Source organism: Stegodyphus dumicola, chromosome 10 (genome assembly GCF_044657685.1).
Source record: "Stegodyphus dumicola isolate Sdum_Otavi_A_Nest chromosome 10, ASM4465768v1".
Classification (NCBI taxonomy): domain Eukaryota; kingdom Metazoa; phylum Arthropoda; class Arachnida; order Araneae; family Eresidae; genus Stegodyphus; species Stegodyphus dumicola.
In genome coordinates, this window is record NC_140777.1 from 168,768,003 (window position 1) to 168,795,314 (window position 27,312).

General features: G+C 35.8%; 1 protein-coding gene across 1 annotated transcript in view; it reads left to right on the forward strand.

The window, feature by feature from the left end:
• Window positions 1-27,312, forward strand: part of LOC118203483 (dorsal-ventral patterning tolloid-like protein 1) — a 54,635-nt gene that overhangs the window by 16,621 nt on the left and 10,702 nt on the right. Inside the window, exons 5-6 of the mRNA XM_085826123.1 lie at window positions 7,748-7,875; window positions 12,208-12,421. Coding sequence (XP_085682249.1) covers window positions 7,748-7,875; window positions 12,208-12,421 — 342 coding nt within the window. The remainder of the gene's footprint in view (window positions 1-7,747; window positions 7,876-12,207; window positions 12,422-27,312) is intronic.

The window sequence follows — 27,312 nt, forward strand, 5'->3', positions numbered from 1 at the left end:
GCTAAAGTAGACTCATCCCATCTACGATCTGAATTCGCAGAACGCATCGTTCAACCACTGCAAAAAGTAGATATTTTTATTAACTCTGAGAAAATCGAAGCTATCGTAGACTCTGGAACGCAGATAACGATCGTACATTCATCGCTCATTCCAAATTTAGAGGAGAGAAAAGGAGGTAAAATATTGCTAACACCTGCTTTCGGACAACCAATTGAAGCAAAAGTTTGCCGTGTACCTATTCACCATAAAGATCATGGAAGCAATATATTTAATTTTGTGGATACATTAATTGCAGTGACTGATAAGCTAAATGTGCCTTGCCTAATAACTCCAGAAATATACGAACTGTTGATTAATCCTGCGGCAGAAGAACCAAACGCAGAAAGAAATAATTACGGAAGCGAAAACTTACAAACTTTTTTCGCCAATGCACAGTCAAACGACAGCGTCGATTCCCCCCCGCTAATGCTTATGGAGGAGAAAAACGAAGAGGAGGAAGGGAAGAAGGCGAGTGTTTATGTAAACACAGACTTATCGTCTGCTGAACGCCTACGCGAAGAGCAAGTTAACTGTCCCTCGCTGAGAGAAGCATGGAAGCTAGCAATAGAAAAAAAAGGAAATTATTTATTTATTGATCATCTTTTACATCACCAAGAAAAAATATTAGGACAGAATGTTTTTCAGTTAGTGCTTCCACTTAGTAGAAGAGCACAAGTGTTGGAATTAGCACATAGTTCCATTTTCGGTGCACATCTTGGGATAAGAAAAACAAAGGAGCGAATACGATATTCATTTTATTGGCCTGGATTAGCACAAGATGTTGAAACCTTTTGTAAAACGTGCAAAGATTGTCAGTTGGAAAGTCCAGAAAAGCGATCTGACAAGATTCCCATCACACCGGTCAGAAGGCCAGGATTACCTTTCGAAACAGTTAACATCGACATTATTGGACCTATTGAACCTCCCTCTGCTAGGAAACATAAATATGTGTTATGTCTGGTAGATCAACATTCCCGATGGCCAGAAGCCATTCCACTGAGAAGCTTGACAGCAAAAGCCACTTGCGACGCGCTTTTGGAGATTTTCATGAGAACAGGAATCCCTAATACAATAGCTAGTGACAACGGAAGTAACTTCGTTTCAAAATTAACTAAAGAATTTCAGAAAAGACTAGGTTCTCACCCTAGGTTCTCTACACCTGCTTACAGTGCTTCAAATGGATTAGTAGAAAGATGGAACAAGTCCTTCAAGCAAATGTTACATCATGTCATCAGGACTGATCCTTCGAATTGGGATAAGCACATCCCATACCTGCTCTTTGCATACAGAGAAGTACCAAACTGCACCACGGGTGTCTCACTATTTCAGCTGATGTATGGAAGACAACCAAGAGGTCCTTTAGCAGTACTGAAGTCTTCATGGTCAGGAGAAATACCTATACCACCTAATCTAAGTGAATCGGCAGTGGATTACTTACAACTTTTAAAAATAAGGTTAGAACAAGCAGCCGAACAAGCCAATTTAATTGCAAGTGATAAACAACAAAAATATGCTGAGTACTTTAATCGGAGATCAATACCAAAAAATTTCAAAATCGGAGAACAAGTTTATTTACTCATACCAGATTCAAATAACAAACTCTATGCACGATGGACTGGTCCAGGAGAAATCGTGAATCATTGCCCACCTCATTCCTATAAAGTAAAACTACCTGATGGAAAGATCAAACATGTTCATGCAAATAAAATTAGAAAATTCCAAGCTAGTGTCAATGCAGTTGGAGTGATATTTGAAAATGAAGAAGAATTTGGAGAAATTATAACTTTACCAGGAAAAGATCTCTCGACCCCCCTGGAAGATTTTAAAATAGATGCAAATCTGAATTTAGAAAATTTGAATCCGCAGCAGAGAAGAAAATTGATAGCTCTTATCAACAAACACCGAGCACTATTCACCGGAAAGCTGAAAATAGCTAAAGTTGAAGCTCATAAAATTAGATTAATACCCAATATGGAGAGGAAGAAACCTTACATTTATAGGATTCCTGAAGCATTGAAACCCAAGGTCGATGAAGAAGTAGAAGAATTATTGAAATCGGGACTAATAGAAGAAAGTAATGCAGAAATAGCTCATCCAGTAGTTTGTGTAAGCAAAAAAAATGAAGATATCAGATTGTGCTTACATTATCGAGCTTTGAATGCAGTGACGAAGCCAGATGACTTTCCTGTGCAAAATGCCATTGATTTAATGTACAGTATAGGAAGAGCCAACGTCATAACAACTTTAGATTTGCTGAAAGGATATTGGGCAATTCCCATGGAGGAACAAAGTAAAGAGTACACATCGTTCAAAACTCATCGAGGTCAATATCAGTTTAAAGTGCTTACTTTGGATTAAGGAACGCAGCAGCAACTTTTCAGAGAGTAATGAATAACGCGCTGAAAGAATTTCAACAATTTTCAAGAGCATATATTGATGACATAGCTATATTTTCCACGGATTTCGACACTCATCTCCGACATCTGGATAAAGTTTTTACCAAACTAGAGTCACTTGGATTTACTATCAATTCGAAGAAATGTTCGTTTGCAAAACCTCAAATTAAATATTTAGGACACATCAATGGATCAGGAAAACATCAACCAGATCCCGAGAAAATAGAGGCAATCAAGAAGCTGGAAACGCCGAAAACGAAAAGAGATCTTAAAAGTCTGTTAGGATATTATCGCGATTATATCCCAGGGTATGCAGAGATCGCCTACCCACTCACAGAACTCACGAAAAATAAACAACCGGAAATACTCGAATGGAAAGAAATTCATGAGTCAACATTTCAACAACTGAAGGAACGATTAGCGACGTCAACGGAGCTGATCACCCCAACACTGCAGGATCCGTTTGTCATTCATTCTGATGCATCCCAAATCGGAATAGGTGCATGTTTGTCACAGCAAAGGGGAGAGAAGCAATTTCCCATCTGCTACGCGAGCAAGAAATTATCGAAACCTCAACAGAGCTGGCCGACAATAGAGCGAGAAGCTTATGCTATAGTATGGGCATTGAAGAAGTTTGAACCTTGGATATTCGGTTCATCGGTGAAAATTGTGACTGATCATAATCCTCTAGCCTTTATAGTGAGAAATGCTCCGCAGTCGTCCAAATTACAACGATGGGCCATAGCTTTCCAGAAATATAATCTCGAAATAGAACATTGCCCTGGAAAAAAACTGTCAAACGCGGATGCATTATCCAGACTTCCCACTTGTGAACTTTGAACATTAATTTACTGTTCATCTTCACGAACATTTTGTATAGTTAATAATTAGATAGTTTTCTTTGCTTTTCATAATCATTTTACAATTTTGTGCAAATAAGATGTTTATGTAATTTGAAATAGATAGAGAAATTATTGGATAACAAATATTCGAGGTAAGTGGTAAATTTAGATATTTGTCTCCCAAGGATTTAAATCATGCTGCAGTATCATTAATTAAAAGGAATGTTAAGAATATAATTTTATATATATATAAGAAACTTAATAATTTTACTGTTATCATTGGAATAATACTAGGGTATATTTTAACATGTTTATAAAAGAAAATATCAACTTGGTTTCTTTGAATTAAGAATTGATAAATTGTTACAATAATAATAAGGTTCGGAACAAGTGAAGTTAAAAATGATTTATCTATGTTTATATATAAAAATGTGTTATCTATGTTTATGTAGTAAATTGAGGTATGTCTATAGTAATTGAGATTTGAAAATTAGGAGAGAATGTATAAAAGTATATGTAGTTTTTCTTCTTTTTCACGTTGATCGCAAACAGTTGCTAGATTTTAGTTTCCAGATTGCTGATTGATTTGTAAATAATATCAACAACAATCTTACGACGGGGGTGTGATATCTGGCGACTGTTTGGCGATCAACAGAGCATGCTTGGCGCAGGTAGCTCTTCTTCGAGAAGGGTTAATGTATTTATTAGGAGTTGCATGTTAGCCTCGGAAGAGGAAGGTAGTAGATTGTACTATGCGGTAGGAGCGACGTATTGCTCTGAGTAACTATTATATTATGCTTTGAATTATATATTTAATAAATGTTTGTTTCGTCTTGCTAAATGGTGCCTTATTAAACCACGAAGTCATCACACCAAGTAAGAACAGATTTTATAAAATTATTTTTTCTCAGTGTGTGAACTAAGTTGCTACGAGAATAGTTCGGTTTAAATATATTATGTTAAAGTAATTACGAGTTTATTTAAATTTCAAGTCTTATTCTAATTAATAGTATTCTAAGTAAGATTTGATAATATCCTGAAATGTGTAGTGATAATAATAGAATTTGAGACTACAAAATTTTTATTTAAGTCTATTATTCTATGAAGTGTTGATAATACTCTGAAGAGTTTTAGGTTTTAAAAAAAAATAAAATATTTTAACTATTATAAAAATATTTTGAGAAAAGTGCACATTTTTTGTTCTCAAGAAAATTTTAAGTATATTCTTGACTATGGAATTTTACCATTACACACACACACACACACACACACATATATATATATATATATATATACATACACAGGGTGATTCTAAATTGTTTTTACAAATTAAGAGGGGTGATAGTACTCGTCCAGGTGAGCAATAATTACCGTAGAACACAAGGTCGCATTCCACTCTGAGAAGCAGAAAAGAGGAATATTATAATTACAACCTGAACTTGCAACAGTGTTGCAAGTTCAAGAGCAAATGAATGAGGCCGAAAATTGCACAATCAGTTTGTAGAGCCCAGGTGGGTGAACTTCTATCTGAAACTGGAGTAGCAGGAAACTAACACAAGAGAAGGGTTAAAATACCCTTTATTAAATCTTTTGAAAATTTACAATGCGTTAACTCGACACTAACAAACTTCGCCTCTGCTTGGACGGTAACTGAAAATCACGTAATTAAACTAAAATTTGAATATATAACCTAGCCTACGGGGCTCAGCGAGGTCCTGTAAATTAAACCGCCTTCGAAGCTAGTGACAGCAGATAAATGTAATTAAGCCACAGCAATAAGCAAACGTACCTATGGCACAAACGGCCCTTTTCCCTCCTACCGAAGCCCACCAGCGGCCGAGCGGTAAAGTCGCTGAACACTGGTAGTTCGGTCCGAGGTTCGAATCCCGCGAACGGGTTGGCTGCATGGGTGTTTTCGTGGTTTTCCCCATGTGTAACGTGTATACGAGCCAGTTTCCCTTAGAAAGTCCTCCACGAAAGGCATCCCTCCTCTTAGGCAGAGAGCCCTAGTGTGCTTTGCCATAATTAAATACACCACAACACCCTCCTACCGAAACTCGGCTTTTAACTACTTCCTTCAAAATAGAAAATTTGCGTTCGTTAACGCGCGCTACAACATTTACCTATTCTGGCACTGACAATTAGGGGAATGAAGACTTACAGGAAAATTTAAAATAAAATTTTAGATTATTAGTTAAAATAAATATAAATCCCTACAAGTTTAATAGAAAACTCACAGAGAGTGCACAAAACGAATAAAACCCAAAACTTTGCGTTTGAGTGTTAATTTCAGCTCAGACTTTGATGGCAAACACTCAATGCAGATCTTTGGTTCGCAAGGTCTCAAGCTCGCAAACGAGTGCAACAAGTTAATTTTCTAATCAAGGACTGAATATTATCAAGTAAGTCCAACTTCTGCTATATGCCGAGATTAGATTGAAAAGTTCATACTGTGTTCTAGCTGTCAGAACTTCGTGTTCCATAGAAAGGGCGTTTCTCTTTTCTGCCTCTCAGAGTGGAATGCGACCCTATGTTCTATGGTAATTATTGCTCATTTGGACGAGTACTATCACGCCTCTAAATTTGTAAAAACAATTTAGAATCACCCTATATATATATATATATATATATATATATATATATATATATATATATATACTATATATATATATATATATATATATATATATATATATATATACTATATATATATATATATATATATATACTATAGTACCGTCCACACATGAGTATAAATGAAGAAAGAACGCGTAACGTAATGTTTGCGTAACGCTGTCTATCTCTAATTTAGTGGCACTTTGTTGTAAAAATAAATTACTGGTTATGACAGGTATAATGTGGGTACTTAAAGCAGAAGATAATGAGGGTTTTTATTCTAAATTTTTACATGACTTATTTACAGTCCTTTCATGATGAAAGCAAAGATTTTAAAAATAGTTTAATGAAACTGATTTTAAAAATATGTTAAAAGTAGATTAATGGAATTAAACTGAATAAACACTAGTAATATTTGCTAAAACAAAGTACATAACTTTGTGATTCTCTGCTGTAAGAAATAATAATTTCTAAACTGGTGCTATAATTCCAGGAAATTTCTAAAACGTGGAATAATTTTAGAGTGCTATTATTTAGAGTGCCTATAACTGCTATTAATTCTCACTTCGTTGGAATCAGTAGCACTCAGAGGGATGTGTTTAATATTACTTTGTAGAGGCATTAGGTTATTTCGAAGCAGGAGATGTGAAAAATGAGCAATGCCCTCGCCAGGAATCGAATCACGGATCTCTTGAATACGCACCGAGCGAGCAGACCACTACACTACGAAGACACTCTAATAAGGCGGGAAAAATACCTTGAATAAAAAATCTTCTAAAAAACCAGCTAATTTTGAACAAATAGTGTCCTTTTTTAAGGAAAAAAAAAAAAAAAAAAGAATCTGAAACGAGTATATTTCATACCTCATCGAGAAATAGAGCGTTATTCTCGGGATGGCCTACGTAAATTAAGCTCAGCGCTCATTAATGGTTTAATGATAGCACGTAACTAAAAGAGCAGTATTAAAATATAAAGAATAATAACGTATCTGTTTTCCAAATGCTGTTGTATATGAAACTGGGTAAAATTTTATCTGAAACTGAAGTTGATGTGGAAGAGTTCTGATTTTTTCCATGAGTTTGTAGAACCACTAAGTTATTTTGAAGATGGAAGCAGGAAAAATGTGCAATGCCCTTGGCGGGGCTCGAACCTGGACCTCTCAAATGCGCGCCGAGTGTGCTACCGTTATACTACGAAGGCATGCAGAAAGAAAGGAGAAAATACCTTATAAGTTGTCATTGAGATGCATCTGTTTTGCAATAATATTTATAGGAAATCAATTAAGTAGTTAAAAATTGCTTGCCTAACGTAACATTCCATTACCAAAGGCTTTAAAAAATTTACTTATTGTTTAATAATGCATCATTTGCTGAGAGAAATAAATAATTTTCACTAGAGGTGAGCAACTGAATCTTATGCTGAGAGCTTACACTAAATTAAAAAATTATTAATTTTGATCAAATTTTAGAATTTATGCAGCTTGTCATTATTCTAACGAGCGTCATCTTAGATATAACCGAAGTTCAGTTTTTCGGGATACAAACTTAAATATTTGCTAAACATCGTAATTAGGCGGCCTGCGATCCCAAAGCATTTCTCAATAATGAGCCATACAGGAGTACTAAAATCAAAGCTAAGTTACACATTAGAACTGTATCGTCATCTGTAAATGTATCTTCTATGAATATGAATACATAATCATTTAAAGAAAGTTTTAAATTATTTATTAAACGAATTAATTTTCATAGTCATATCTTTCAAATAGAATGAATTAATTAGCAATTGTATTAGTCAGTATTACTTTATCAATAGTGTTTTGAGCATATCTTGAAACTTTGAAACTTTCCTTTACAGAAGTTTGTGAATATGACGTGTCTTCAACTAGAGGAGTTGTTTCCAGCCCAAACTATCCGGACTTTTATCCAAAAAGTATGGATTGCAGATGGAAATTTGAAACTGCTCCCGGACATAGAATCAAACTGGTAGTCTGCAGCTTAACAACTAAGTTTAAGTAAACAAGTTCATAAGTTATGTACTTAAAAAGCAAACTGAATGTCTACAGTTTCGAAATACGATAATATTTAAATTTAGAAATTATTATCATTCTGTATGACTGATAGAACTTCCTGTACCGCCATTAGAGGCTTAACAGGGCTTAGTTGAGCTATTTAATTAAAGAAACATTGAGATCTAAAACAAGGCCAAAATCAGGCCCATTAAGCAGTAGAACTACCACCATACTACCTGAAATAACTTTAAATAGAATAAACAACTAAAATATGTACTTAAAGTCTAGGAGCTCGTGAGATGTACCAGCTACACCAATAAAAGCACATTATTACATACTTTGTAAAATATAACACGTTACTTACATGTATAAAAATATGTTACTTTCATATACAAAGAAATAAAATAACAGAATATCATAAATATCCTAGTTTTCCTTAAGACAGACAGGGAAATTTTAAACACAATCAATATATAAATTCATTTCATTTACAGATACATATTTTATGAAATTTGACAATTTCAATTTAGCCACTGTATTTTTACTTAGATCTTTACAGTATTAAATTTCGCAATATCTGGAATAAATCTTAGAACAATATTTTTCATAGAAGAGCATTTAAACAACAGGGGCTCAATATCAACATTACTCATGCCAAATGGGCAGGTACAATTTTTTATCGAAAACCTATTATAATAAAAGGGAAAGTGTCCATGATTAGTTAAGGCTTTGTTTAAATACTTGTCACTTAGGCATCTTCTCTCACTTAAAGTTGAGATTAAATTATATGTGAATCTTCCTTTAGAATCTGAGTCGTTCCACTTTGCTTGGCATGAATCAAACTTTTTCTTTCCAACAAGGATTTCAAACTGTCAAAGGAAGTCTTTACTTCAAAATCAATAATTTGAATTTCAGTGGCAGCCTTTGCAATCTATCTGCTAACTCGTTACCAATATGACTCTTCGTCCAAAAGAGTTTAATATCTCTGAAAGCGCTAAGAAAAATGAGCCTGTCTTTTATTTGTTTAATTAGATCGTTACTTGGACAAACATCCGTAACTGAAACAATTGCGCTTTCGCAGTCAGTATAGATTTCTACAGGATCTAATGAAGAATTAGGAGTAAGCCAAGTTGCAAAGACAGGCAATATTTTGTGAGCGTAGTATTAGTTATTTATCTTACTAGTCATCAGTTTTGAGCTGTATCATTACGAGTTCTTTCTTCTAAAAGGTTGATAAATTATTTTGCTTCTCGTTAAGCCTAGAAATTGGAGAAAAACGTGCTGGATCCGAAGCTTTGTAGTCATAGGTTTGTTCATTGATTCCTAGCATTGTGCTTACTGTTCTCGTGTTCTCCGCCAGCAAATAAACATTTCGAAAACGAAGTTTTGATGACCTAGATTTTAAAATTGTAAAATCTAAAAACATGACCAGCTCTTATTAAAGAATTATTTAACAACGCTCTACAGAATTTCATTTAACATTTTTATATTTTTAGACAAATTACAGTCTTTTGTTTCACATCTCTTTCCGTGAATCCGGAAAGAAAAAAAGTTCAGCCATAGAAATATTTAAGCTATGCAATATTTAGGTACAAGAATAACGTTTTGCAATTCACGTTTTTTCTCTAAAACCCCTTTCCCATCTCGCTCTCCAGGTCCGGTTCACCAATTAGGTAGCCTAGTATTCCAACGCACCTATCCCAGCATTGATGGTAATTCTTTACATAGCTGTGGATACTTTTAAATATGTTTCTATTCACATGAGCAGCGATATTCGACTTTGGGCAATAAGGGACCATTTCAAAATGTTTTATGTCAAGACACGTACCCATTTCCTAAGATATTTGATTCAGAAACTGCTTTCTATTACTTGAGATTATTTTTATCCGAGCTTCATATCTGAATATCAATTTATTTAAAAATGAATCTGCAAAAATTTTCCAAACGCCTCTCTAAGTGCAAGTATTTCTACCCGGTTGAAAAAAACCATCAACTGTTACAAACGAATGTCTATTTTTATTTTTTACACTGCGTGGATAAGAACATAATAAATAAGTACCTAAGGCTTCTTTAGCGGCTGCTTTATGCTATTTAGGTACATGACAGGGCTATAATTAATATCGTTTATAAACTGGCAAATGTTACAGGACTTACTATTTTCAGGCATATTTCTAGGTAGTTGTTGGAAATGAATAGCTTCCCTTGCCCTCTGCACTGTTTTTCTTATCCCCAGATGGCTTGTTAAAGACAAACCGCGAAATTCGTGTAAAATAATTTATTTCAAACTCATTGGGATAACCGGCCATAAACCATTGTACTTAATTTTAATATAACAAAAATCCTTAATGATTTCAGATTTTGCAGCCTGTTAGTGAATTATCCAGAGACAGATATTTTAATTATTTTTCTACACCGCTGTCGCAATAATCTTGAAGGAAAAGAATATAAAGATTTGATTCTGGTCTGCCTTAATAACCTAAAATTCGACAAAAGATATATAAAGATAAATGTTGACTTCCCACGTATAGTACCTCCCCAAAAAACGCATAACATCTCCCCCTGTGAATCACGTCTTTATTCAGAACATTAATACTGTAGAGGCATTAGGTTATTTCGAAGTAAGAGAGATGAAAAATTAGCAATCGCCTTCGCCGGGAATCGAACCACGGATCTCTGATATACCGGCTCAGTGTGCTGACCACTACACCATGAAGGCACGCTAGGAAGTAAGGGAGAAATATCTTATATACTCCCCCCTTTTAAAGGGCGACTGGGGTTTTTAGGGGATCCAATCGCCGAATCCTGGGTGAGGAGAATCATCATCCAACACCCTTTTTAGTTCGGGTGCCACTGTAGAGACATTAGGTATTTTGTTTGAAGCAGGCAAGATGAAAAATTAGCAACCGCCTTCTTCGGGAATCGAACCACGGACCTCTGGAATACCGACCCAGCGTGCAAAACCACTACACCACGAAGGCACGCTAGGAAGGTGGGAGAAATACTTTATAATGTTGTTGTATAAATTCAGATACATATTTGGTCACAAGAAACCTAGGTAACACCAGTCACGTAATGCCATTCGCAAGTTGATCGTTGAAGAACAAGGCATCTAAGGAAGTGAAATTCTGAAACATTGCCAAGGTCACTAAGTAAATTTCAACGTCATGCTTGCAGAATACTATAGGACTTGGTAGGAATGAAAATTGTCCAGCTATTTTTTAACAGAATGTGCTGCTTGGTTGTTCTATTTCACAGGTATGAAAATAAACTATTATATGAGGAAGAACGAGGACTTGCTGAAGAAAACTGTAGCGCCGAATCGGCGTAGGACGGAAAGTTACCAGATTTGTCTTGCAACCTTCATTCACTCGTGAGAGTGTAACACTATAACGAAAAGAGAAGAGAGGAAGCTTCAAAAACCGGTCTATTTATAGTCTTTTTAACCAACGTCCGTTGCCACAGCCTAAATAGAATTCGTAGTGAAAATGTGAGGGCTTAACTTCACACTGCCCTGTTCCTAATTCCCGTTATGTCACGATATTCAAAGTGATAAGAATCATTCAAATAAGAATAGATATTTTTTTATAATTCTGCATCTGCTTGCAGTTATGAAATAATTGCGTCGGTTGAAGCTAAAATGTTTGGAATCAACATGGTGTATTTTAATTTTCTTTTACCTTCATTATCTTGCTTAATCTTTGATAAGATATCCGACAATACATTTCCTTTCCTGAGAGTAAGTATAATTTTAAAATTCTGTCCTTGTAATTCAAAGACCCATCTTATGAGCTTGGGTGACAAATTCATCCGGAATGCAGACGTATGATGACGATATCAACAATATATATGGTAACAGCTTCCTTGCCGAAATAAAAGATCGTAAACGGCGAACAGAACCAAAAGGATTTTTTTTTTCGTAAATTTTGATTCTTTTAAGGTCATAAATTCTTCATTATTTCAGAAATAGGTATTTAGTATTTTTAATTTTATGAAATTCTACATACCATCTTTATAAATTTAAACTGTTGACCTAAGATCCAGAAATTTCCTAAATCCAGAGTCGTACTATATGTTGTAGAACTAATAGAGTTCTTTCTAATGGAGTCAGTTTTATTTGATTTCAAAGCATAGTTAAAAAAGAGCTTGTCTAAACTAAAAGGTGTGTGTGATAATATAAATACTTGTTAAGAATGCATAATGCCTCGAGGAATATTAAAATTATATGAGCCCAAGGTACTGAAACCTCAAAATTATTAATTAGTGAATTTTTTGCATTCTACTGAAAAATGATTCAATCTTTTCACAGGCATTCAATTTTTTCGAATTGGAACCCGGTATTAAATGCCAGTATGATAACGTAACGCTTTATGATGGGAACTCCACAGATACCCCACTGTTGGCGAAGTTCTGCGGCTCTAGTCTTCCTCATATAGTTACATCCAAAACTCATATTTTGCTCATGACATTTCATTCAGATTTATCTATAGAGAAACATGGATTCCAAGCTCTGCATTCCTCTGGTATGTTTGTTTCTTACATACATGTTGCATGTACATGCTACGAACTTTTTAATATATTTTGTCGAACATCTATAATAGGGAGCTAATGCAGTTGCAAATCGGACTTATAGTTTGTTCTAAATTTCCGTAAAAGTTTGTGTGTTTATTTTTATGACTGCTGCGATGTTTTGTACTAAGTCGAATCGTGCTGTAATGAACTTCAAGGAACAGAAGTTTGGTTCGCTATATCTGATTCAATAAGAAAATATATCATAAAATAAAAAATGGTGTCATATAAATAAAAAAATGGTGTTTTTTAAGTTCGTATGAAAAAGGATAACAAAAGATACTGAAGAATTTACCTTTAATTTTTATTTAAAATATTTACGGTTACAAAGGAAAGATTTAATACTTTTATAAAGAATATCCTTCCAAAAGACCAAAAGCAGTGACCGTCAAATGCAGACCAAAAGGCGGTCGACGAACAGAATTTGGATAGAGAACCAGCCTTCTCCCAAAAGATAAGGTCAAGCATTTCTTTCGCTTAAAAGCCAAATCAATTGTATAACCTAAACTCTTAAGATCTACTACGTTCTCTCTCCATAAATAGCCCAAATTTCCATTATCAGCCTACAATTAAGCTCTGTCTCACAATTCAGGCAAAGAATTTGCGTGGAATGAAAGAACATACTTACGTTCTTTGGTTTAATGGTCACATACGCCACATAGAAAGAACGCCATATAAATGTCCTTAGATTTGCTTATTGTGTTGCCGTTCTTCTAAATTGGATGTCATGCCTGTTTCGCAGAAAATTTGTTTAAAAATCAGAGAAAAATGGAATTGAACATAAGAGAAAAGCGACGTGGAAGCGTTTTTTTTTTTTTTTTCCATTTTGTTTTAGTTTTATTTCATTATGTCAAACCACATGGGGGCTTTGCGGAGTACTTTCTAAGAGAAATTGGCTCGTATCCATATTATACATGGAGAAAATCAATGAAAACGCCTATGCAGCCAGCTTATTCACCGGAATTCGAACCCAGGTCGAAGTACCATTTTTTAGCAACTTAAACGAAGATATCCGTACAGTTCATTATACCCTATTATTTTCAAATATTTGTAGGCCTACCGGCCGAGCGGTAAAGTCGCTGAACACTGGTAGTTCGGTCCGAGGTTCGAATCCCGCGAACGGGCTGGCTGCATGGGCGTTTTCCTGGTTTTACCCATGTGTAACGTATATACGAATCAGTTCCCTTAGAAAATCCTCCACGAAGGCATCCCTTCCCTTAGGTAGTTTGCCTCATAATCACACACACACAAATATTTGTATGTTTGCTGTAGCAGTAGCAAATAACATAAAGTGTATAGCAAATTGGGACTAAAAGGCTTGTTGTTGTTCGTTATATCCAAGAATCGGTTATAAATCGAGTTCGTGATAGCGGGTCTTGACTGTATTTTATTTATTTATTGGTTTACGTTTTGCATATAGGGAGTGATTTTAAGTCGGATTTGTTATGTAATTGAATTTGTGGTCACATATTTTTGTTATAAATGTTTATTTATTCTATAGAGTAGTAAATCATACGATTTTGAATCCAACGACGTGTGGCGAAGTTGTAATTGAATTGTGGATTTCTCAATTATGGCAAAGCACAAAGGGCTATCTGCCTAAAGAGAGGGATGCCTTCGTGGAGGACTTTCTAAGGGAAACTGGCTCTTATACACGTTACACATGAGAAAAACCACGATAACGCTCATGCAGCCAGCCCGTTCGTGGGATTAGAACCTCGGACCGAACTACCAGTGTTCAGTGTCTTTACCGCTGGCCGCTGGTGGTCCATTTGAATTGTGACAAGAGAAGAACCAGAAAACAAGATATAGCAAGAACATTTATAATGTTCGATAATCTTCTTGGTTATCATGTATAAGGATTATGAATATCTTGGTTATCATGGTTATCTTGGTTATCATGGTTATCATGGTTATCATGGTTATCTTGGTTATCATGGTTATCATGGTTATCTTGGTTATCATGTATCTTCTTGGTTATCATGTAATAAGGAAGTCGAGGAGCTAGCATTACCGTGGCCACACTCTACCTTAAAAAGAATGCTTTATCTGCAAGCACTCTCAAAGTGGCAGGCTGAGTGGGACATTGTTGAGACCGGCAAACGTACTCATTATCATCTTTCGTATGTTAATACAGCCAGGCTATACTTTAACCCGCACCTGGTCCGTTATGTTACAGGCCATGGACCCTTCCCGAAGTACTTTGCCAGGCACGGCATGACTGACACAGACCAGTGAAGCTGCGGTCACCTGGGTACTCCGGAGCATTACGTCACTACCTGCTCTCCGACCAACGGGATGCACATACGTATTCTCACTACAAACACACAGGCATTCTGTAAGCTCATGGTCAAACAGAAGCACCTCTGCCGGCAGCTCATCAAAATTATGGAGAAGGTAGCCAGTCTCGGCACGGACCTCTGCGCAGCAGAATAAATGACCCTGGAGTGACCATTACAGCAGGAAGTATCCTCTTTTAATGGCAAATACTGGAATACTAATCGTTAGCACTTTACAGACTATCACTACATCTTTGTCTTTATCGTGACTTGTTATTTACACAAATGCAACAATTTTACTGCCAAGGTATACCACAATTGTTTGTAATCAATCATTCATTTTCAATAATGTACTCACGTATTTGAATTAGTGATGTCTTAAGGGTTCTCTAGATCATGGTGGACGTGGTGCTATACTAATTAACCGTATGGTAGAGGCATAGTGCCCACGTCCCCCGTTCCTTATCCTTATCCTTGGTTATCATGTACTGAAGCCAAACTCTAGATAGACTGACTGTGAGATATCGTCAGAAGTTAATGACAGAGTCTTGGGAATGTTTTAAAACAAACCTTTATATTAAGTCAGAGCTTGAACATAAAATTCACTTTTCGTACTGAAAGTTCCTCCAAACAGGTGTGGCGAAGTAACATAAAATAATAGCAAGTTTGAATTTAAAATAGCTAGTTGTCAGCGAGTACACAATTCAATTGAACGAAGCTGGCTCACGACTCTAACCGGAGTAGATATTAAAATGTATATCGACAATTATAATGCAAGGCCGAAGACTACAAATCTTAATTGAGCAACCTAATAACATGGCCTTCAGAGCAGAGCACACTGTGACTTACAATCTGAAAAGCTTAAATACACGGCTTAAATACACGGGAGCTAATTTTCAATCTGGTGAACAACCGGAAGGAAAAAGTGACAGTAAAGATCCAAAACATATAATAAATTGTTACATTAGCATAATGGAACGTTACACACTCCCGACGTGCCTTCGCTACATTTGATGTTTTTCGCCAACTTTTCGATTTTCCGGAAGTTTTGAGAATACTTACCTTCGAATTTCTAGGAGCCAAATTTTTCAGAACTTTCAGAAGCCCGTTTAACACCATATACATACAGCTGTGAGAGCCAGAAGGAGTCAGTTTTCAATGAGTTCTGAGCTTTACAGACAGATTTTTTGGTCAAAGCATAAACTAAATTGCCTTTCAGAGTTTACGCTGTGAGGATCAGTATTTTACAATATTGTTCGAGTGATAATGAGGATTAACATAATAGCAGTTACATAATAATAAAAAAATCCTATAACATCGTCTTGATGCTCTCGAACATTTGGTTAACCTTCCAACACGTGCGTATGTGCAAAATTTACGGCAGATTCAATTTTTAATGCACATTTTTCGCATATCGAAGCTGAGACTTCTGAAGGTCATTTCCATTCCTCCTTTCTACCCTTCCCCACATCATGGAGTGTGCCAACAGTCAACAAGTCATTTGACTTTTTTTTAACTTCGCTTTTATGCTACGTGGTAGCTTTTTCATAAAAAGTTACGACACGCGCGTGGTCGTGTATTAAAATTCGGAAAATATTTTTTTCTGAAATATTTTGTAATTTTGTGTTATTAATTGCCGTGTATTATTTTAATTTGAATACATTTGGCTCTGTAAATTTTATATTGGTTTTCATGACAAAAAAATATTTGCAACCAGCTGATTTTGCTCGGATTCTTTAATAATTACCTGATGAAGAAAAGTAAAACAAGGAAACCTTTGGAGGAAGAACAATAGTGATTTCCATTCCTTATTTTCTTTTATTTCTACTTTTTAGAAATAAATAAAATCATTAAAGTTAGTTTAAAGTGCGTTTTTGTAATCAGAAAGAAGTAAATTTAAAAAGTAATGCTAAACTATATAACGTTGCGCGCCTCCAACTTGCACGCAACCAAGAGGTGACTGTGAAAACTTGTATAAAAGATAGAGCCTTGTGAAGGGTTTAAGTCCCTTTTTATTCAACGTAATAAATTACAATTGCGTGCTCTTGACGCTCACAGACTGTGCCAACTTGGCAGTCAAAATAAAAATAATAACCTGAAAAGAAAGTAAAGACAAGATTCTAACTACGAGGCTCTCTAAAATAACTAACTCACCGCGTTTTACAATACCGCTGCTAATTCAGCAGACTTGAAGCTCACTGGAACGATTACCACTACTTCCCGCCAAGCACATAGGCCGAAACGCGGGGTCCTTCAAATTCTCGCTAACTACCTCCGCGCTCGCTAAGTAAGAAAATCACACCGAACTCGTTCCCTTCTATTTAAATCAGAATACTTCCGCTGATAATTTGAATGCTTGCGCGTTCTACTCAAATTTACATATTCTGGCATTGGCAGTTCCAGGGGAAAGTAAGACTTGACAGGAAAGATAGTTTAAACTTAAAATAAATGTTAGTTAAAATAAATATAAACCCTACATTTGCCGCTGCTAGAATTTGGAAAACTTGGAAGCAGGTCCTACAAACGACCTGTTGTAAGTTTATCTAATTCTGAACTAACTGGCGAGAACCTCGTTTACACAAAAAAATCTTATGTAACAATTATATACTAAAATTCTGTTGCTCGTTATAACTTTCTTCTTACAGCAACTTTTCCTGGACTTCATCAATCAATCTTGGTCTTTCCTTCCAGCATCTGGAAGGAATAAGTATCAGTATCTTTCTAAATACATTATAATTTACACTTTCTTGACACAATAAATTTTTGTTTTTAAACGATTCGTTTTTCTTAGTTATTGCTTACTTCACATTCATTCAATTTTTCAAGCATTAATTTAACTTTACCCTGGCTCTCCACCGTGTGTGGTGTCAAACGGGAATATTCGTGTTTTAGTCTTACAACACTTCCCCTAACCACCATGATTTGTTAGAATTCAACGACCAAATAGACACACCTTACTCGACATTCTACCACTCAATGAGCTACTTTAATAGTCTTAACAATTCAAATGTAGGTGGAGAACCCTACAAAACACATTCATTCTAACTTCCCCCTCATTCATCTTTAAACATGCAGGCTTTCGCTCTAAAGCATGACTTTACAGTTTAATACTTAAATTTTGACTTCATTGCTTTTAAGCATTCACTTTTAGCATCTACAGTTTTATGCTTCTAGACTAAATTCTACTTTTACGTAACCTTCAAGTATTTACATACATTTACAAATTTTTAATACATATGCTTTTTACAATTTACCATAAAATGAATAAGAGAAAATAAATTTTTACTTTACTCATTCTTCGCCAAGCTGAAAGTAAAATTCTTATTAATACAAGAATACGAAGTTATTTTTATCTTCGGCCAAATTTTGGCTTTAACATAACAGAATTAGTCTTTCGACCAACAGAAAATGCTTGTTTTTAGCTTTTACACTTAAAGAAAATAATACTTTTGCCTTAGCTAAATAAATTAAAACAAAACTAAGTCTCAACCGAGACATATTGACTTTCGTCAAAACATAGAACTTCGTACTTATGCATAACATTTCGGAACAAAAGAGAAAAAAAATTTATAGAAGGTTTTAACTTATCTTTGAGTTTTCGATGCTTGAAACTCCGTCATCCGTTTTTGGCAGAATTGATCCCAAGTTAGAGGTTTCATGGATGTCAATCTTCTCCTTATTGATCTCCGAGTGTCGTCCACGTTGCTTTTTCTTTTGCGTCCTCTACATGCTGGCCTCTTGACGGAGTAATCGTCTGGTTGTTGGCCTTTCCGTTTCTGCCTGGGACGGCTGGTCTTGGCGTCCTCCGGTCTGGAGTTCTTCTTGAATTTCTTCTGTTCCTCGTATTTTTGTGCCTCCTGCTGGCGTTTCAGTTTCCGGAACGGCGGCCTTGCTGGCCTCTGACTCTGTGGCCGTGTGCGCGTTCTCTGTGATGTGTAATTTCTCCTGCTATTCTTTGTAGGTGGTGTTTTTCTCTTTACCACAGTTTCTTTACCCGGTTCATCTGTATTTTTGTTTTTCTTAAACGCCGGAGTTTGAAAATCATTTTTTCTTTTTGATACCGACGTCCGGGTTGTAGAAGTGCTAGGTCTCTCTTCAGTTCTCTGTTTCTTGGGTGGTGGAATAGTTGTTGTAGTCTCTGGATCTTCTATTTCGTTTAGACTTGAGTCCTGCAAGAAACTTTTAAGGATTTCAAAATCATTTGGATTATAGTATTTTTTCACCTGGTCGGGACTTGCTTTACAGATTTCCCCTCTCTCGTTTTTAAGATATAAGACTACTCCTTTGATTTCCTGAATTACATAGGGGCCTTCACACTTTGGAGCTAGCTTTGCCATAAAATTGTCTGGGGCACTTGATAAAGAAAATTTCCGCTTCAATACTTTATCCCCAACTTTAAAATCTGCTTCACGGCGTTTTCTATCATAATAAAGTTTCTGCCTATTTCTTGCCGTATCCGAGGTTTTAAGTGCCTGATCAATTAGCTTTTGCACATCTTGTTGTTTAAACTCCTGCTCTCTTTGTTGCACAAAGAATAATTTATCTAAAGGCGTAATTAACTTTTTGCCTAAAAATAATTCTGCTGGAGCTTTTCCCGTAGTATCATGATGTGCCGTTCTTAAAGCATAAGCTAATTCATTTATGTAGCCATCCCAGCGCTTGTGATGTGTGCTCACGTAACTGCGAATTATTTTTACTATGTTTTTATTAACTCTTTCTGCTATGTTAGCCTGTGGTCTATACGGAACCATTTTGATATGGCGTATGCCAAGTCCATTGCATATGTTTTCAAATATTTGACTAATGAATTGTTTTCCGTTATCGCTAATGACTTTTATCGGTGCACCGTATTTTAAAATGTATCTGTGTAAGAATGCATCTGCGACTGTTTTGGCTGACGCGCGTTTAAGTGGAACAATTTCTATCCATTTTGAAAAATGATATACTATTACTAAAAGAAAACGATTTTTATTTAACTCGCTCTGGGGGAAGGGACCAAGAAGATCTATGCCTAAAATTTCATTCGGAAATGTAGCGCGAATGCTATTTAAGTACCCGGCAGGGCTGTAATTAATATCATTTATTAACTGACATTGATTGCAGGACCTGACACACGCCGTTACTATTTTGTATAATTGCGGGAAATATACCGCCTCGCGTACCCTTTTTATAGTCTTTCTGACCCCGAGGCGGCCCGCTGTTTTTTCTTCGTGCAACTCCTTCAAAATGCTTAATCGAAGAGACGCTGGGATAACTGGCTTATATTCAAGATTTTCGTTTGTTGTTTTCGTATAGAATAATAAATTATCTATTATTTCATAGTTTTTTGCTCTATTTCTTATCGCATCGATATCTGTATGCTCAAAGCTTTCGGGGTCTTTCAAATAAGCATAGATATTTCCAAATTCAGGATCAGCTTTCAGTTCAGTAATAACCGTATCTCTAGAATCTAAAATTTTGAAGTCAACACAGCGCATTTAAGTTCATTTCCTTCATCGTCCAGTTTTATACGAGAAATTGCGTCAGCTACATTGTTTTCCTTACCCGGTTTATATTTTATTGTTATATTATATTCTTGGAGTTTTAAAGCCCATCTTATTAACCTGGGCGTTAGGTTTTTTCCCGAATAAAGTCTACCAACAGCCGCATGATCCGAAAAGACTGTTACTGGCGATTTGCCGAAATAAACTCAAAATTTGTGTACAGCCATTAATACGGCTAATGTTTCTTTTTCTGTAGCTGTATAATTCCTTTGTGTCTGATTCAATGTTTTACTAAAAAATGCCAGCGGATGGTTATTTTGCATAAGAACCGCACCCACCGCATAGTCTGACGCATCTGCCGCAATTTCCAGGTTTTCGTCCCCCTCAGGGAATTTTAAAACAGGGGAATTAATAAGCGCTTCTTTTAATCTTTCAAAAGCTGTGTTAGCTTCCGCTGTTCACGTAAATTTACTCTTTTTTCTTTTGATTACTAAGAGTGGTTCAACAAGATTAGCGAAATCTTTTATGAAAGATCGATAGTAAGAACATAACCCAAGGAAAGATGAAAGTTTCTTGGCGGTGTTGGGCGGTGGGAAATTCTTAATAGCTTTTATTTTTGAATCTTGCGTTTCTATACCCTTTTGCGAAATTTTATAACCGAGATATTTAAGTTCTTTAATTGCGAACTTGCATTTTGAGGCGTTAATTGTAAGACCGGCCTCTTTTAATAATTTAAAAACTTGTTCGAGGTCATTAATGTGTTGTTCCAACGTACTACACGTTATAATTATATCATCTAGATAAATTAAAGTTGATTTTCCTAGGACAGGCTTTAGAACAATGTCCATAGCTCTCTGGAATGTTGATGGGGCCCCACACAACCCAAAGGGCATGCGTAAAAATGCATAAGTGCCCGATTTTGTTATAAACGCGGTTTTATGTATATCTTCGGGTCTCATAGCTATTTGATAGTAGCCAGACGTTAAGTCCAAAGTAGACATATATCTTGTCGATTTGATCTGTCTAATGATCTCGTCTATAACCGGCAAAGGGTAAACTGGAAATTTAGTAATACTATTTAGTTTTCTGTAATCAATAGCAAACCTTCAAGCCCTTTTATCCGAAGGAGGAAACTCGTTCTTTTTCCTACATAGTACGACTGGACTCGCGTACTCACTATTTATGGGCGTTATTATTTTATTCTTTAACATCTCCTGAATATGTTCTTCGATGATTAGGTCTTTTTGTTTATCATAACGATACGGTTTAGTCCTACAAGGTTTTTCGGCATTTAATTGAATCTTGTGAGTCACGATTTGGCAGTTTCCTGGTTTTTCTGAAAACAAATGAGAAAAATTACTCACCACTTGCTGTATTGCTTTACTTTCATGGTCATTCAGATGGCTAAGGTCCACTTCAGGTGTCTCCACAGGTTCCACCACCCTCTGGTCCATCTCCAACACCACGGAACTATCTTGAAAATTTAATTTGGCCCTCGCGGCCCTTAAAAAGTCCATACCTAAAATAAGAGAGTGTTGTAGGTCTTTAACCACAAAAATTAATACTTTGAGATTTTCCTCTTTTACCTGTAAGTTTAATGATAATTTCCCGATGCAGTGACATGTTTTTCCTTGCGCCGCTATAATTTCCGTATTTCTGGTTTTAAATAGTCGTATCCTATAAAAATTCTTTTTGAAGAACTTTTCACTCATAAAATTTCCTTCTGCTCCTGTATCGATGAGGGCTTCTACTGGTACATCGCCAACCAGGACTTGTATAATTGGTAGCTGTGAGTTTTTTACGATGACCGTGTTTAAATGTCTATTTGAGGGTTTTTTTAAAACTTCCGGGGTCTGGACCCTCCCTTTCACAGGCCCCTCTAGTCGTTTAAAGCTTTCCTTTCAATCTGTGTCTTCTGGGTACGCGGATGTTTATTTTCAAATTTTCTTTTTGGTCCTTGACCTTCGAGTTTCGATGCGTTAGCTTGATAGTTCTTTCCCCCATACGAGCGATTTCCATTTCTGGTTTCCTCCTTCCTTCGGGTACTTTGAGAATATGTTTCCCCTCTCGCTCTTTCCGCTATTCTGCGATTTTGAAACTTCACCGCCAATTCGAAAAGTTCCTGCAATGTGCTTGGGTTCCTAATTTCAAAGTAGTCTTGGACAGCGGGTAACAATCTTGGTAATATTATTTCAATGATCTCCGCATCGGGTTTCTTTCCATACAGCATATCCGTTAGCTTGATTTTTCGTAGAATAAAGTCCGTCAATTCTGCTGTATCCCGTTGATAGAAACTATATAGCTCGGCTTCCAGCCGTGCGCGATCTTTCACTATGGGGAAGGCCTTTACTAACGATTTTTTGAAATTTTCAAATGTATACGTCGGGCTTCCAAATTCACCTAGTAGAAATTTTCCTATGTTTTTCCACCATAGCGCGGCCTGTCCTCTTAGTGCTGATGTGGCGATGGCAACTTTTTGTCTTTCAGGCACAGGGTAGAGCTGAAAGTGGTTTTCTAGACCTTCTAAAAATACCGCCACCGAATGTTTTCTGTCAAAATGGACGTTTGGCTTGATTGATGCTCTCAAAGTCTGGACCAGGTATCCAAATCCTTCTAACTGCGTTGTCATTTCTTGGTGTTGTCCAGCGGCTTCCATCCAGTTTTCGGCCATTTCAGTTCGATAATTGTTCGGGCGCCAATATAACGTTGCGCGCCTCCAACTTGCACGCAACCAAGAGATGACTGTGAAAACTTGTATAAAAGATAGAGCCTTGTGAAGGGTTTAAGTCCCTTTTTATTCAACGTAATAAATTACAATTGCGTGCTCTTGACGCTCACAGACTGTGCCAACTTGGCAGTCAAAATAAAAATAATAACCTGAAAAGAAAGTAAAGACAAGATTCTAACTACGAGGCTCTCTAAAATAACTAACTCACCGCGTTTTACAATACCGCTGCTAATTCAGCAGACTTGAAGCTCACTGGAACGATTACCACTACTTCCCGCCAAGCACATAGGCCGAAACGCGGGGTCCTTCAAATTCTCGCTAACTACCTCCGCGCTCGCTAAGTAAGAAAATCACACCGAACTCGTTCCCTTCTATTTAAATCAGAACACTTCCGCTGATAATTTGAATGCTTGCGCGTTCTACTCAAATTTACATATTCTGGCATTGGCAGTTCCAGGGGAAAGTAAGGCTTGACAGGAAAGATAGTTTAAACTTAAAATAAATGTTAGTTAAAATAAATATAAACCCTACAACTTACTTTTTTTCCTACCAAGGTGTTTTCCTTTTTTATTGTCTATACTTGTCTCTGATGAGTATTAAAATTAGCTTCGATTTTAAAATATAATTATCAAATAATAAACTGAAAATTTTCTATAATAAAATAAATCATTGCATTTCCATGTTACTATCATAAGAACTTAAAAATAATTTACTAATATTTGAATGTAATATCATTTGTATTTTGCAATAATAAGATTAATATTTTATTTTTTAACAAATTTATTAAGAATATTCACTCATGTCGTGTCACACTGTCGTGTTTTTAGTGCCCAAAACGGTAAAATAACGGATGTCGTAAAAAATGCGACGCGCGCGTACTTATTGTAAGAGCGTGCTGGAAGGTTAAAGAAACATCTACAAATCAGTATGTCATAATAATATTTGTTATATTTATTATTTAAGGAAACATTTTATTCTTGTCCGTGTAATTATAATTGATTCTTTTTCAATTTGGGATGGAAAATGAAATTTCTAAGGTGCATGACAGCATTCAAGAAACAGAAAATAAATTTTTTCATCTGTATTTATTTTATTTCAGCAATGCCTCAACGACAGCAAAGATTCAAAACTTAACATGAAGGTTATAGAGTCTTCTATTTTTAGGTAACATAAACTAACGAAAACATGAACTCTAAAAAGATTGTATGAAGAATTACTCTCATGTCTTATACAATAAAAAAGTCAGAAGAAGGGTGTAAAGGACCCTATATTCAATAACATATAGTTGAATAGGTGGCAACACTTGGGGTTATATATAGCCAACATTTCTAGATAAACTCAAACAGGTAGTTTTAAACATAAAATAAAATGTATTTGAATTAGCCTACAGGCTCACAGTATAAATTAACGCGCAGAAAGGCTCTGACTCGTAGTAGCCGGCGGAAACAAGCTTAATGGCTAGAAGCACTCAGTGTCACAGAATCAAATCCCTAGTAATTCGAAGTAACAACATAGCTTTCAAGCAGGCATAATATGCTCTAAAATCACCTTTCGAAAGCTTTACTTAAATAGCACTTCCTTCCACCTTAATTTTAACACATGCGCACTGTCTGATTAGCATTCTGGCAGTGTAGTGGTGAACACCATTAGGTGGTGTTGTAACGTGACAATTAAGGTTGAGATGATGATGAACTGCATGGTATGAGAAATTACCTTTCTCACAGGCAGGAAAGTGTCGGTGAAAATGAGTTTTAAAAGGAAAGTGGCTTTAACTAAAAATTAACTGTTAGTCAATCTAAGTAAATCTTCGCAAGTTAAGCTACTCATTTACGCATTCCTAATTTAAACATTATAGGAAAAATATATTTATAAACATTTATAGAGGTATATCATATTTTGTACACGCACAAAGTAATTTGTGAGCTTTGGAGACGCGAATGCCATCTTCATAAAACATGTTACTACCTTCGACATTCATACAAGATCTGCATACAAGGAACTAGATTACGCTTATTTCCCTGAGACAGGAGGTGTGACATGCGCAGAGATAGGATGTTCAAGATCTACAACTGCAACATACAAGATCTGCAACTGCAACTACATTTCGTATCCTGAAGTAAGTCATCAGGCATATCAAAGAATAATAATTCTCATTCCTCGTATAAAAGCGGTTTTCAGCTTGTGAGTAGTTGGAGGTGTGACATGCGCAGAGATAGGATGTTCAGAGATTTCTTTAAACTTCGATGGTATTGAGCTCGGCTGATGCACCTGGCTTTCGCTATGTGGATGTGCATTATCATAAATATATTGATATAATAATCAATGCTGAACTAACTGCTTGCAGTCTCACGAATCGATCAAAAGCATCACCTCGGTACTTGTTAGCTGTCACATTACCATCTGTAAAGACGAGTAAGACGGTGCGATAGTTCAAAGAATATTTAGCTAACACCTGAAGGCTTGCATTTATTGACAATACTGAGTCTGATTAATGTGTTTTCTTTTCAAATCCTAATTCGTTTATTGGCGAATTCCAACAAAGGCTTGATTCATTCTTCAACTGCACCCTGGAAAATACTATAGCTTCCCAGTTTGCACCCTTATGACACCATCTGTCACGTCCTTCGGAACTGACGCTTAAAGGAGCATTAACATTTGGCAACAAGATTTACTTTCTTGTCTCATGCAATCTTCGCCATATATTAGTTTTATATATGAATCCACCTGTTCTTATAATAACTATAAGTTTTGAATTTATATGGTAGTTGCTCAATTGCTGTTAGTTAGCAAGTGATATGGTTATCCTTCCTTGGATGACCATGAGCAGGTGTTTGGGCAACTGCCTCACTTGCTTGAAATTGTTTCCAAAGAGGGGTCAACGTCAAGAGAAACAGCAATAATTTCATGGATTACCCTGCTTCAGAGTACGGAGTAACCACCAACAGCGAGACTAATCCAGTCCTCTTCTTTGAGGCATGATTCTTCTAATCCAAACATGATCAGATCTGCCTTTCAAAGTTTTCGATCAACAGTTAATTTAATTTATCCAAAGATTTCGTGTAATTCGTACAACTCATCCATGCCTAATTTCATACATGGGGAGAGTAAAACCTAATTAGTCATATCATATAATTATTATATATTTCTTTCTAGAACCGTATTGAGATTTAATCAATGAAATTGAAGTGTGCTTTTCGGAGATCAGAATTTGTATCCTGTGCTCAAGGTTTGGAAATTAGTGAATTACATATTATTCGTTAATTTAACCTTTTCGCCTTCCTTGCCTGTCCGCGAAAATTTCTCCCCAGCGGCCGTCTCTTTTTCGTAGCGTGTAATGTTGTTTTCTCTGTACATCATAACTTTCCATACATAACTTTCATAGTGGATGAATGCCAATAAATATTAATTAAAACTATAAGGAAATAAAGCATAATGGACAATAATGTCTCTGCTTATTTCTAACAGCAGGATAATTTGATAACATCTGTTGCAGACGGTCCACTCCTCCAATCTCTTACAATTATTGGTTTTTTTACAGTTCTTTCCCGTGTTCCAACATCAATCATCGAGTTATTATAGACTGTACTCATCAAACGTATATCCTTCTTGTCTTTCCAATTCACAACCTCATTTTTTTCTTTTTTCTGCTGAGTAGACGTTGAAGCCATCTCTCACTGTCTTGTATCTTATGTAAAATGGCGCGAATATTCATGAAACCCGGGGCAAATTCAATTAGAAATAGAATGCCTGATAAGTGCTGCCTTCTAGGAAGTATTAGAACAAACAAAATCAAAAACTCAAACAAGTAAACATTTAGAAAGCTTTTTAAGCGTTTAAAAGTTTTAAAATGTAGACGAACGCTTGTAGCGCGTTACGGCGGCTCTGCAGAAGTTTCACTTGAACGCTCTAGATGCGTTACGGATGACGAAGCGGTTAGTTTTAAGGCGCTATTTTAGGAGGTCAAATTTTATGTTTTTACTTCAAATAATTTAGTTCTGCTTCTTAATAAGAATAATATTTAATTTACGTGCCAAATGCAAATTTTTCTCATTTTAAAGAGAAATTTCGAAGTACTTTGACCACCTTTTTTTTTTTTTTTTCTTTCAGAAAAGCGTCTGGAATGGCTTCTCTATTAAATGCTGCTTAAAAAATATTAGAAGTCAGAAAAACAATTGTTATGCACAATTTTTATTTTCGGCTCTGTGATTATAGCACAATGATATATATAATCATATTATTCAATTTTTTGTACAATTCAGATAGAAAAGTTCAAATATAGCATTATAAATTCGCAATAGTCGCGACACCTTTTCATTTTTATTTTGTGTGAATGTAAATTTAATGTATTACAATCA